The sequence below is a fragment of the Triticum dicoccoides genome, chromosome 1A (genome assembly GCF_002162155.2).
Source record: "Triticum dicoccoides isolate Atlit2015 ecotype Zavitan chromosome 1A, WEW_v2.0, whole genome shotgun sequence".
Taxonomy (NCBI): domain Eukaryota; kingdom Viridiplantae; phylum Streptophyta; class Magnoliopsida; order Poales; family Poaceae; genus Triticum; species Triticum dicoccoides.
This window is the reverse complement of record NC_041380.1, coordinates 594,092,289-594,105,717: the sequence shown is the minus strand read 5'-3', so window position 1 is coordinate 594,105,717 and position 13,429 is coordinate 594,092,289. Positions and strand designations below refer to the sequence as shown.

The following is a 13,429-nucleotide window of genomic DNA, read 5'->3' as shown; positions in this document are numbered from 1 at the left end:
AGTAGCAGCGATGAGTAATTAACAACGAGATTAGATCAATATATGTACTCGGCCCCCCCTATACTCGAATCCTGGCTCCGCCACTGGTAGCAAGTAATATTTGTAAAGGACTATATATACATAATTAAGTTAGAACGTATGAGGCAGTCTGCAACAAGAAAGAATTTGTAGATTCTTTTTCTAGAGAAAATTTTGTAGAGTTAGATCCGAGCCATACGGTCCAGATAGTAACTGTATGGTAGTCAGAACTAGTAGACACGGCCCACCAAAAGCCTACTATCCGGTGAGCCTAAAGCCCAAATGAGGAGATGGAATTAGGGCTCTTTGCTTGTAAGCAAAGCTATGTTTTAATTGAAAGAAAAACCTCGACTCTCATTGTGTACGTCGTTTCCACCTGCTTCGAATCGGAGGCTATGATGAAGTTACGGAGCAACGAACACCTATACTGATAGGTTAGCAAGTTCTCACATTCCTTGGATCAAGGGCGGCACGTTTGGTTCTCCGAACCCCATGATCCCTTCTGTATCCCAGTTTATGTAGACTTTGAGTAATAAAGTTTGGTTTCACCCCTCAAAGAAAAATCTAAGCAAAGATATGTTTAATTGAAAGGAGATGTAAGTAAAGTTATGTTTTAATTAAAATAAAATGTAAGCAAAGCTAAGTCTGAGAGAGCGCCGTCAGCGGTAACCTTGGTTTTGAGCGATATGTGGAAAGCATGTCACGGTCACACATAAAAAATGATTTTGCAAATAGTGCGCTGTCTTCAAACTTTGGAAACCTCCCTTCCAAAGTTGCAAGTTGCAACACACTAAGCCATCCATTTTATTGATACACCTTTGGTGAAATGTCCTTCCAATTTTCAGGTCTGTGTAGTTACTTGAGACGAGAATAGAGTTAAGAAATGTAACTGAGATTTTTCTACTTCTGAAGAAAAAAGTATAACCACTAAATTTACAAACTCAACCGTTAAGCCCGACAATTATATCACTATCATCGCAATGTAAATTGCTCACGGATACCACTCCTAATCTTCAACTATGTGCAGCAAGTTCACAAAGAAGAAAAAGAATGAAGAAAAAACGCAGAGAACTCTGTACAAGTACTACTAATCAACATAAGCTAGCCGTGCGTACATGCACCATGTCGTGCATGGACCTCCTAACACTTTGCTCTTCCGTGCTCGTGTGCCACAGGAGACTCGCCGACACTGCCGCTCATCTTGTAGCTGGAGCCGGCGTCATCGCAGCATGCGCCCTTCTTGGAATTGGAACTGAAATTTGGGATGGAGAGAACAAGCTCCTTGACATCAGAGCTCGACGACCGAAGGTGCGCGAGGATCTTGCTAAACTTGGGCCTTCGTCGCGTGATGGCTATGGATACATCGTTGGGGAAGAGGTCCTTCCGCACGAAGGCGTGGTACATGGTGGTGGCTAGCACGCCGGTGACCGTGACAACGGCAATCCCTGACAACCCGACCGCTAGTGCCCGTGTCAGCACGTTGTCTACCTCAGATGCATATAACACCGTCGCCAAGGCCACACTCGTCATCGGGAATGTGTACGCCCACCATGCCAGTGAGAACTTGAAGCCCCTAAAGAGGTTGATGCGCACCACCAGAGACACGTAGAGGAATAGCGAGACGAAGTAAAGGAGCTTGGAACCATCGTTGAACTCTCCACAGATCCTCGTCCATGCCATGGAAGCAACGCTAGGTGCGGCGACGAAAAGGAAGAACACTGGGTGGAGCTCCTTGGGGAGTTGCGCGTTGGTGGGGAGCCGCTGATAGAGAGTGACGAATAGCACGACATAGTGGGCCAACCCGACGGCAAAGAAGAAGATGGGCAGCTCCCGCAGGCCCATCCTAGCACCGAGAAGCGCGCCAACAAAGTTGCCGACAATCGCGAGGTGATTGGATGGGTTGGCTACCTTAGAGAGGCGCCGCTCACCACTAGACATCCACTGGCCATAGATCTTGAGGTCGAGGCACAGGATGGGCGCCATGAGCAAGTACCAAACGGCGTGGTGGATCTCCCACACCGGATGCGGCACACCCTTGACAAGAAAAAGGCAGGCAATCCATGGCGCAAAGAAGAAGTTGACGCGCACGGGGTGGTGGAACTCGCGGCGGACGGCCTCGAAGTAGAAAACGACTTTTAGAAGGTAGGTGATGGAGACGACGACCATGAGGGCGACGGAGATCCACCAGAGGACGTGGTTGGTAGCAGGGTGCACGTGAAGAAACTTGGTGGAGGGCTCCGACTCAAGGGTCTTCCAGAGCATGGCCTGGCTGCTCACGCCAAGGCACATCCCAAAGGCGCTGATGGGGAATCGGAGCAGGAACGGCCATGTCTCGTCCTTAGGCAACACGGCCACCTCTGTCGACTGCAAGTTCACAAGGTTATTAGACACAAAGAAGTTTTATTAAGGAGTGGTAAACTTTTTTGCTGGAATGCTACGCGGTGACGTGGTACGTACCCGAAGTGTCTCGAGCTCGGGTCCTTCGAGCGCGGCGAAGTAGCGGTCGGCGGTGGGCACTTCATCGTCCTCGTCGGTGTCCTCCTCTGAGATCTTTGATGCCGCACCTTTTTCCACGTCGGTGTTCTGTGGCACCCCACGGAGGCTGGAGAGCTGTCGTTCAAGGCGGCCAGAGAACGTCTTGAATTGGTCAAACCGCCGGTCTCGCTCCCGCATGCTGTCGCTCCGCAGCACCGCCGGCACCTCGCCGCCGACTCTAACAACCAAGGACGGCTGCGAGTGGTGCCGGGCCTGCTTCAGCAGCTGCGGCACTGCCGGGTGGTGAACCCGCTCGACCATCGACACGCTCGGTGGCACGGCCGGGTGGTGAACCCGCTCGACCTTCGACTCGCTCAGCGGCACCGCAGGGGCGCCCACGTTGTCGCGGACGGACGGCGGCATGCCGATCTGCGCGAGGTGGAGTCCCGACGGGGAACCCGGCACGCTGAACGAGACAGAGCTCGGCGTCTCAGCGTAAGCAGCCGCGGCCGCTTTCTTGGTGGTCCTGCCGCCGGAAACGACGGCATCCGCAGCCTCCATCGAAGAAACGCCGGCGGCCTGCGACGGGACACGCAGGAGAAGCGGTTCGGGGGACGGAGCACACCCCGGCTGGCCGTCCAGTACCCCCGCCATCTGGATGCTGACCTCGGTTGTCGCCATGGCAACAACTCTCTCTTTCTTCGTCTCCACCGCCGAAGCCAGCAAAGCTCCCAAGACGCGTGCGAGATGGTGGTGAATGGCGAGTGAATGTATATGCATCGCATCGTGGGCGTGGCCAGCTTATTTATAGACATATGGCCCGAGTGGAGGACGCACGCGCGGCTAGCCAGCTGATGGATCGACCAACCGACCGACCGGTGCTAGTGGCGCGCCGGCGGGCGGGGCGGTCAGGTCAGCGACGCTGGCACGGGGTGGGATGAGGCACGCACGTGGAGGAGAACACAGGAAGGTTCCACGTATCACCGCACAGGCCGCACCGCACCTCCAAAAGGCCATTGCTACCAGCAGTCGACTCTCTGCAGCCAGCGGTCGCGCCGGATTCCTCCACGCCTCTTGCCCGTGTCTTCGTCACGTCCCCGGCGGTCGATGGATCGAAGGGGACGAAATTCTTGTGCATGCATGCACACGGCCTCGACTTGGACATATTGTGTGAATTGTGATGGAGAGCTCAACCGAGCATGTCTCATGCATGTGTTGGTGGGTAGTAATAATAGCAAAAATGCTACACTTACGTAATATCCTACGTGTTGTTACGTAACTTAACTAACTACTAATCCCTCTGCCCCCTGATTTCAGCTGGGTGGGTCCCTTCCCCTAATCTCCTCTAACATAAAAAAGCCACCTAAGCTATTAGGTTAGTTTGCGTATGATTGCTACGTAGGTGTAGCATTGCTCGTAATAATAGTGCTCCCTCAGTTCGAAAATGCCTTTTGGAGCTCGGCCTCCATGGAGGCCGGTTTTATAAAAACACAAAATTCATGGAAATTCATATTTTTACAATTCAAAAAAATCTGAAAAAAATTATAGATATACATGGAGGCATAACACACATGTGTGTAAATTTTTAGAACGAAATACGTTGAAATGAAGGCTGTGCAAAAAAGACAAATCTGAGGCTTTTTAACACATGTTACTATTTATTCTCAAAGTCCCGAAATTTGTCTTTTTTGTATAGGTCGCATTTCAAAGTATTTCATCTTGAATTTTTACACACACATACATTTCATCCGTGTATAGTTGCATATTTATTTTCAGAATTTTTTGAAGTCAAAAAGTTTGAATTTTGAATTTTTCAAAAATAAAGGGCTCCATGGAGCTCGGTCACCAAAACGCCCTACTCTCCCTCAGTTCCTAAATATAAGTCATTTTAGTGATTTCGATACCGGAGTACATAGGAAGCAAAATAAGTAAATCCATACTTTAAAATATGGCTATATACATTCGTATATATTCCGCATTGAAATCTCTGAAACATCTTATATTTAGAAACAGAGGAAGTATATACCTGTATGAATTTGACATAAAATAATAGTAATACTAGGACGACGACAGATTAAAATGGTGCATGTATGGGCCCATGCTCGTCCTCAAACGCGTAACGCGTTTGAAAAATAAAACTATGATAATACACATTTATTTCTTTTGATAGAATTGTTGTCTGGAAGCTCTCGTCAATCGTACAATTGCCCCGGCGTATGTGAGCTTTGCCTCCGTGATTGCTCGGCATTATGCCAGGATTATATACTCGATTGTGCCAGACTATCTCCTAGCATTATAATATTTCCCCACCTTGTACCACGGATTCTTTGCTTGGTGGACACATATCTTTGCCGCCAGGACGGATCGACTGCATGAACACAGGATCACAACCGTATGTACCTAACTAACTGTGATGGTTACACTCACTACCTGATTCCTTTTTCGAAGGTATGAATGAACTTCTGCATACTTTGTAAGCACATCACTCGAGCTCCTACGAAGCTGCATGCATGCGGTTCATTCCTTCGGGAGGAGGAATCTATCTACGCGCACCGTGGTGCGTGATACGCGGCGCGTACGCGGAGAATGCACTGGACGTACGGCAGTTCAGTGCAGTGCAGTCAAAAAGTTGAGCCTGCGTCTGGTGTGGTGCCGGCCGAAAGATCGGTCTCCATCGACGGATAGCGTGGCCGTCTTATTCTTTATCCGGCTCTTGACCTTGACCGACGCGAGCCAAGCACCTAGCTGCCCGGCCGCTACATACTCCACTATATATGCATGCAAAGTGCCGTAGTGCACGCCAGGAGCCCACACGGTAAACTTTGCGAAGAAAAGCGGTAGAAATTCCAAGTCATTTGTGGACCCGGGTTTGGTGTGGAACCAATTGTCGGACCGAGACTCGTCTCTGCATTTGGTCCATCGCTCCGTCGCCGGTCGGGTTCCCAGAATATATGCTCATGCCTCACGTAGAGGTTGCTTCCTTAAAAAAGTTGTAGAGGTTGCTTCCACGAATCCCCCTACATGGCTACATGCCTACGTGCATGCATGCAAGACCAGTCAACAAGAACAAAGCTACACAATGTGCTGGATTGTTTTATAATGTCAATTAACTACTAGAGTTAATTATCTATGTAGTGATCGAGAGCTTGGCCAAAAATCATCATGGAATAATAGGCGTATAAATTTTAGCAATGTTTTCTTTGAAAACTATGCCTGCCGGCTCATTATTTCGAAGTTGTTCATAAGGTCAGCGTGTACTTACGTGTGTTCATAGCGGTAAGTGTATGTGCTTTTGTACAAATATTATTACCATAGTCACTCATGCATAACCGGTAGATCATGCGGAGCTGCGCATCCAAGCCAGTAATACTATGTACTGACTCGCGTTGAGTGGAAGTACGTGTGCAGATCGAGATGCATGTACAGAACTATAGATGGATCTCATCTAGTAGCATCGCAGATCTTCATAGTAGATCAAGGCGAAGTAGTTTAGGTGATCAAGTCAATGCGAGCTCTTCTTTTATCTACTCGATCGGTTTGTGTCTTCACGATCAAGTATAATACCTTCTTTTTTAAATAACAGGGAGGCTCTCCCTGGCTCCATTACTGGATGAAATCAAAGTCATATCTAGCATAGTATATTAGTAGAAAAAAGTCTATTTGTCCCGATTCATAAGGGCCTTTAATCTCGATTCTGGAACTGGGACTAAAGGCTCTTCATGTGGCCGCTGCATGGAGGTCCACCTTCAGTACCGGTTGATATCTTATGATTTTTTTTTGAATTTTTTTTCTGAATTTTCAAATTTCTTAATTATTTTAACCTCTAATCACCACACCACACATCATTGCTCAATTTAATCTCTAATCTCTAATCACCCCTCATTATTCCAAATCATCTAACTTTCCGGACGGTCACCCATCCTCTCACTACACCAGTCTGAGCACGCTTAACTTTCGGGTTGTATTCTCCCTCTTTCCCAAGTCTGCACTTGTTGTTTTCCTGACAATAGTAAGAGCATCTCCAACAGGCGCCGAACGCGCCGCGCGCAAAAAACTGCTTGCCGTGCGCCCATCGCCTTGTTTGGCGCGGCCCGCAGCGCTGGCTCCAGCAGCCGCGCTAAAATGCAGCGCGCGTGCCGCTCCAGCAGCGCGCAAAAAATGCAGCGCACGCGACTCGCCGGGGCATTGCATATATGGCATTTTGAACACAAAATGAAGTTGAAACATTCAAAATGCAATGAACATGACATATAAAATTTCACACAAACAAGTTGATGAAGAAAAGTTCATGCCCACAAGTTCAAAATCATGCCCACAAGTTCATCCAACCAAGTTCAAAATGCAAATCAAGTTCAATACACAAATGAAAGACACATCATTCCTCATCCTTGTCCGCATCTTCGGAAGACGATTCTTCCGCCTCCGAAGATGAATCTTCCTCCCTCTCCTCATCGCGCACCGCATCACGTGAAGCTCCACCGCCAAGGCCATTTGCGACGGCATGAAGAGGTCGCGCGCGAGGCCGATGGTCGGAGGAGCTCCGGCGAAGGCGAGGCCAACACCACCCGGGCTAGGGTTTGCGGCGGCGGCGGCGGTGGAGGGGTCGCAGCTATAGGATGGGGTGAGCGGGGTGCCGGCGCGTGCGTCCATGGGGTGCAGTTCGCCGGCGCCGGCGCGCACGGGGCGTAGGAGGCGGAGAAGAGAGAGTGTAGCGCGAGCGCTCGAGTGTGCCCCGCGCGAAAGCGGGCGCCCCAAATACACCGCGCGAGATAGCGAATCCGACCGCGCGCCCAACTCCTTATACCGCGCGCGCGGTTATTGCGCGCCCGCTGGAGCCACCCGCCGGGTTGCGCGCGCGCTAAACTGGCTAAATTTGCGGCGCGGTGCTTGTTTAGCACGCCTGTTGGAGATGCTCTAAGATGTTAGTCCTATTAACCCTCAGGAGTTTAGCTTGAGCATGAAGTCACACATTTCACTGTTTGAGTTCGAAACTATCGTTATAGAAAACAATAATCATTTAGTAACATTAATATTTCTTGAATAAGTAGTTTGACCATTGTTTGACTACAGTTTAACTAGATTTGACCAAAATTCAAAAAAACTAAAATAATTATTTATTAACACTAATATTCTTGAATAATGATTTAGTAATACTAATACTTCATGAATAAGTAGTTTGACTAGATTTAACGAAAATTAAAAAAACTGAAATTTGAGCATAACTTTTTTTCCTTTTAGAATTTGAGAATTCTAAAAATTTGCAAACAGGCCTTAGGTAGTCAAAATCGGATGCGGATTTTTGTGCTGAACATTTTGATATATTATACATTTTTTTCTGACATCGTATGCAAAAGTTATAGCCGTTTTACATTTTCCCTACACTTTTTGCAAAACATGTCCAAATTTAAGTTTTAGAATTTTCCTAACTAGTAGATATAGTAACATAACTACATCTCGAATGATTTTAATTTTTGAAGTTTTTATCATTTTATTTTTCTTTTTACAAAACTGAAAAGGCGATACAGGGGGATGATAGAATTTGAATATTGCACCATTAGACCTTTAGTACCGGTTTGTGCCACGAACCGGTACTAATGCCTCAACCCCATTTGTACCGGTTGGTGGCTCGAACCGGGACTAAAGGTATAACCTTTAGTACCAGTTCGTGCCACGAACTGGTACTAATGGGCATCCCACCCTTTAGTCCCGGTTCGTGGCACCAACCGGGACTAAAGGTCCCATTTGAACCGGGACTAATGCATGTACGGTGCCCTAGCCGCCCGAACCGGGACTAATGTGGACTAATGCTCACATTAGTCCCGGTTCGTAATGCAACCGGGATTAATGCTCTTTTCTGGCCGAACCAAAGCCCTGTTTTCTACTAATGGTAATACTTATTAGGTGCAGGCTTCAAGACGAAGACGACGATGAATCTTCGATGACGAGCCTGACTATAGGGAGGAGTGGAAGGAGAGATAGCCTTGTAGACAAGGAGAAGAAGGGATGGTGACAGTGAAAAAGTGAGCTAGGCTTTTGGGAAGGACTGGTCATGAATCATGGGTGGCCAAATCGGTAAAAGAACCGTGTGACTGAGCTACATATGCGAGAAACAACAACCGTGCAAATCTATCGTGAGCCCACTGATTAAGCCGCCTTCATCCATAACTCGTTGGTAGGAGATGAGCAATAAATCTAACAGCCACAATGATCACCACGGTATGTCGTGGTGATATCGCTCAACTAGGAGTGTAAATGCCTACACGGATAGGTTGTTTTCTAAAGCTGTTGTGGCCTGCAGAAGCCGACCCAGATTACTTTTCATTTTAAAAGTAAGAACAATATACAACGCAGTGACTACAAGACGTAGCACATGACAAACCCACAAGAAAGTACATGTGAACAACGAAGAGAACTGGAAACCACAAACTTAGCACACTTCACAAAGTGACACGTGAACAAATTGTGGATAGAAGGACGAATGCGGCCGGGCAACTTGAAAGGACACCCAAAGTCAGGATCACAAAGAGGTAGAGGCCACCTGCTTGCCCAACAATCACACTTCACCGTGAAGAGCTAGGAGAGTCGCAACCCTAGTCAAAGGGCATCCCACCGCTAAGGCCTTGTGGTGACAGAGAAAACCGTTGACGCAACCGAAGGGGGATGTTCCGCCGAGATAATTGATGCGCCTCCACTTGGCCTCGCTACCGATGGCAATTGATTGCTTGTATCTGCGTTGGTAATTCCCCGAAGAGGAGAGAATGATGCAGCACAACAAATGTAAGTATTTCCCTCAGTTATGAAACCAAGGTTATCAATCTAGTAGGAGAACTAAGCAACACTATGTAAACAGTACCTGCACACAAACAACAAATACTTGCAACCCAACGCGTAAGAGGGGTTGTTAATCCCTTAACGGTATTGAGATAGATTAAGTTATATGAGATCTGATAAATAGATCTAACTAAAACACACAAAAAAGTGCAGTAAGGTATTTTTAGATTTAATATGATAGGAAATAGACCCGGGGGCCGTAGTTTTCACTAGAGGCTTCTCTCAAGAAAATAGCATACGGTGGGTAAAATTACTATCGGGCAATTGATAGAAAAGTGAATAATTATGATGATATCCAAGGCAATGATCATGTATATAGGCATCACGTCCAAAATTAGTAGACCGACTCCTGTCTGCATCTACTACTATTACTCCACACATTGACCGCTATCCAATATGTATCTAGTGTATTAAGTTCATGAAAAAACGGAGTAATGCAATAAGAACGATGCCATGATGTAGACGAAATAAACTCACGTAAGAGCAAACCCCATCTTGCTACCCTTAATAGCAACGATACATGTGTGTCATGTCTTTTTCTGTCACTGAGATTGAGCACTACAAGATCGAACCCATCACAAAGCACCTCTTCCCATGGTAGGAAAAATCAATCTAGTTGGCCAAACCAAATGAATAAATCGGAGAAGAAATACGAGGCTATAAAAATCATGCATAAAAGAGTTCAGCAAAGACTCAAATAATATTCATGTATAGAACTGATCGTAAACCCAAAATTCATCGGATTCCAACAAACACACAGTAAAAAGGAGTTACATCAAATACTCTCCAAGAACATCGAGGAGAACATTGTATTGAAAATCAAAAAGAGAGAAGAGACCATCTAGCTACTAACTATGGACCCATAGGTCTGTGGTAAATTACTCACACATCATCAGAGGGGCGACAAGGATGATGAAGAACCCCTCCATGATCATTGCCCCTCCGGCAGAGTGCCGGAAAAGGCCTTTAGATTGGATCTCGTGGTTCTCAAACTTGTTGCCGTTGGAAAAGTGTTTCGTCGACTCCCCTACGGTTTTTGGGATTTTAGAGTATTTATAGAGGTGGAGGTAGGTTAGGAAGCTTCATGTGGGCTCCACTACCCACCAGGGCGCGCCTGCCCCCCCTGGCGCACCCTGGTGCCTAGTGGGCCCCATGGGCCTCTTCCCGTGTGCTCCTGTGGCCCCCTGGGTGTCTTCTGGTCAGGAAAAAATCTCCAAAAAGTTTCGGGGTATTTGGACTTCATTTGGTATTGATATTCTGCAAAGTAAAAAATAACAACTGGCACTGGACACTATGTCAATAGGTTAGTCCCAAAAAATGATATAAAGTTGAAATGAATATAAAACATCCAAGATTGATAATATAACAACATGAAATAATTAAAAATTATAGTTATATTGGAGACATATCTGCCATCATCAAATGTGTAAGTCAGAGCACTATGCAAGGCAACTAGAACCGGGAACGCCATCAAAGGACCTCGTTCCCCGAGACTTTATCGCTGACACGAACCTCTGAGAAGAGTCAACCAGTAAAGCAGGGTGACCAAAAAATAGCATGGCACAATAGATGCATATCACTTCCTCTACCACCACTGAACAGGCATGTGCCCCAAGCTACTCCTTCGCTAGTAGCCCCATGAGCCCAAGCTTCCCCTCAACAACCCCTTGGTAGTTGCCATCATGGACTCCACAAATGACGTATTCAAGGAGATAATGATGTCAAAGACTCCACCGCAAAAAAAGGACACCACCGCCATCTGATCCGGCAGAGCCCGAGCTAAGGTTTTCATACCGAGACACAATTCATGAGATGGTTAGATGTGATAGCTCCACGGTGGCACCTCTTGGGTGGAAGACGAAATCCATGGGCACCATTTCTGCTAGCAGCGATAAGGTTGTTGCTAAGTTTTCACCCAGATCTATGCAACCACCCCACCTGCATCAAACCTGCAAGCTTACCAAGAGTAGCCTCCACTAGCCGGCCCTCGCCACCAAGCGCAGAGCTGGGTGGGCAGACCAGCAACATGTCACACATAGGGATGCAATAGGCTCAGTCGCGCGCACCAGAAGGCGTACAACGCGCTCAGCCCCGCTGAAGGGAGGAGCACCACCAACTTCCACCACCAGAGCCGCACGTCGGTAAAAAATCCCACCACCCATCTGACAGGCCAACTGAGGTCCATCCCAAACGTGCCAGAGACGCGGCGCCGCCGACACACTCTATCCATGCTACCATGTTCCATCATCTCCTCGGAGCCACAACCAGCTCCAATCCTCTAACCTCTTCTATGGCAAGATAAAGCCACCGCCCCTGCCGAGTCCCAGATCCAGGCGGAAGAACATCCCAGACCGAGCCACTACCTCCACATGGGACCTTTGCCGGCACCATGCCTCTCTCCTGAGCCACCCCGAGCTCGAGACGCCTGCGTGCACACACGCCGCCGTCACCAGAGCCTCCGTCGGATCTAATATTCCGCACCGTCCCATCCAAACCGAGAAGAAGAGAGAAAACCGGCCCCGCCGCCACCACACGGGCTTTACTCGACCACACCTTCGGTGGCAACGGGAAGGGGGAGACTTGAGGAAGACTCGCGACGGCCGGCTAGTGTTTCCTTCTAGGTAATACACGGAAGCGACACCAGTAGGTCCGCATGATAAGTCTTGCCCGATAGGTTTACCTCCCTCTCCGTGTGCTCGTGAGTTTGTTGGACATGAATGTGTACTATAATGACGCCCATGTACATGCAGAGCCAGCAATTTCAATGGTAACACCAGTGGACGTACATCAAGCACGTACTTTGTACTAGTAGCTTTTGTGGAAAAGGTAAATCAATGCCGAACTTGACTTGAGGATGGAAAAAGGTTACAGAAGCATGTGCGAATGCACGTCAACTAACACCTGTGGACGTACATCATGTACGTACTTAGTACTATTAGCTCGTGCGGAAAAGGTAAATCTGTGCCGAACTTGAGGGTGGAAAAGGGTTACCACACAAGCAGGTGTGAATGCCCAACAAAATGTGTGTAGAATAAGCCAGCAGCACGCTGCAATTGAATCAATCTTTGAAACAGGAGCGACTGCTTTTATCTCCACACGAGGGAATGTAGGGTACATTAGCTATAATTTCTGTTCCGGCGCATGCAAGCAAGCTGGGTCGAATGTATGACCAGCCCAGTACGTACGAATGTTTATGTGTCTGCATGCATTTTTCTCTCCTTCTTTCCCTAACTATCAGTCCTTCTTTTTCTTCATATAGACGTACTACTATATGGTGGAGACTAGAGCGATGCAACATGCCGTGAATCACCCGGAGGAATCGATCGACCGGAGACTTTTGGTCATCGTGCATGCCTATACAAGAGGAACATCCTATCCTAGACTATTGATCACCGAGAGCATAGCAAAGGTGAGTGACGTACGTACAAAGAAAGTGGTGCATGCATGCGAGAGATAAATGTACTCCCTTCGTTTCTAAAAGTCTTTTTAGATATTTCAATATGAAGTATATACGGAGCAAAATGAGTGAATCTACACTCTTAAGTATGTCTATATATATTCGTGTAGTCATATTAAAATTTCTAAAAAGACTTATATTTAGAAACGGAGGAAATATGTACTACCTGGTCGTGCAGATGCATACTGGTGTGTATTGTGTTTTCTCTGACTTTGTGAAGTTGAATGCAGATGCATCCTGGTGTCATGCATGGTCTGTATGATGCTTCAAACACCAATGGACGTACATCATGTATGTATACTTATTAGTACTATTGGCTTTTGTGAAAAAGATGAGCAAATTTGAGATAGACATCTGTTCAAGTGGCTATAGGTAGGCTTGAAGAATTCTCATCTGTTCAAGTGACTACAGGTGCAGAAAAAGTTGGATAACCGAAGTGGCTACAGGTTCAAACAGCTCCATCAAGAGGGAAGCAAAACACTGGTTATTGCGGGTGTGAAAAAGTTGGGTAATATCATGCCAGGACAATAACAACCTTACGTAATAGTAATAGATGTGTGTAACAAACTCTTTTCTCCTCTCTTCATGGATGATGCAAAACTTATGCCTCCGTTTCAACAATAACAAAAAATGCATCTCAAATGTGTA

General features: G+C 47.1%; 1 protein-coding gene across 1 annotated transcript; it reads right to left on the bottom strand.

Moving 5' to 3' along the window:
* Window positions 1–895: 895 nt before the first annotated feature.
* LOC119293941 (S-type anion channel SLAH2-like) lies at window positions 896–3,240 on the bottom strand. Its single transcript, XM_037572259.1, has 2 exons — window positions 2,476–3,240; window positions 896–2,382 (listed from the first exon to the last, which is right to left on the bottom strand). The coding sequence occupies exons 1-2, from the start codon at window positions 3,172–3,174 to the stop codon at window positions 1,159–1,161; spliced, it is 1,923 nt and encodes a 640-aa protein (XP_037428156.1). The 5' UTR covers window positions 3,175–3,240; the 3' UTR covers window positions 896–1,158.
* Window positions 3,241–13,429: the final 10,189 nt, after the last annotated feature.

Coding starts and splice junctions, on each gene's coding strand:
- LOC119293941 (XM_037572259.1), bottom strand. CDS start 3,174: ATGGCGACAACCGAGGTCAGCATCCAGATGGCGGGGGTACTGGACGGC. Junction 2,383..2,475: donor CCGAGCTCGAGACACTTCGG/GTACGTACCACG, acceptor GTGAACTTGCAG/TCGACAGAGGTGGCCGTGTT.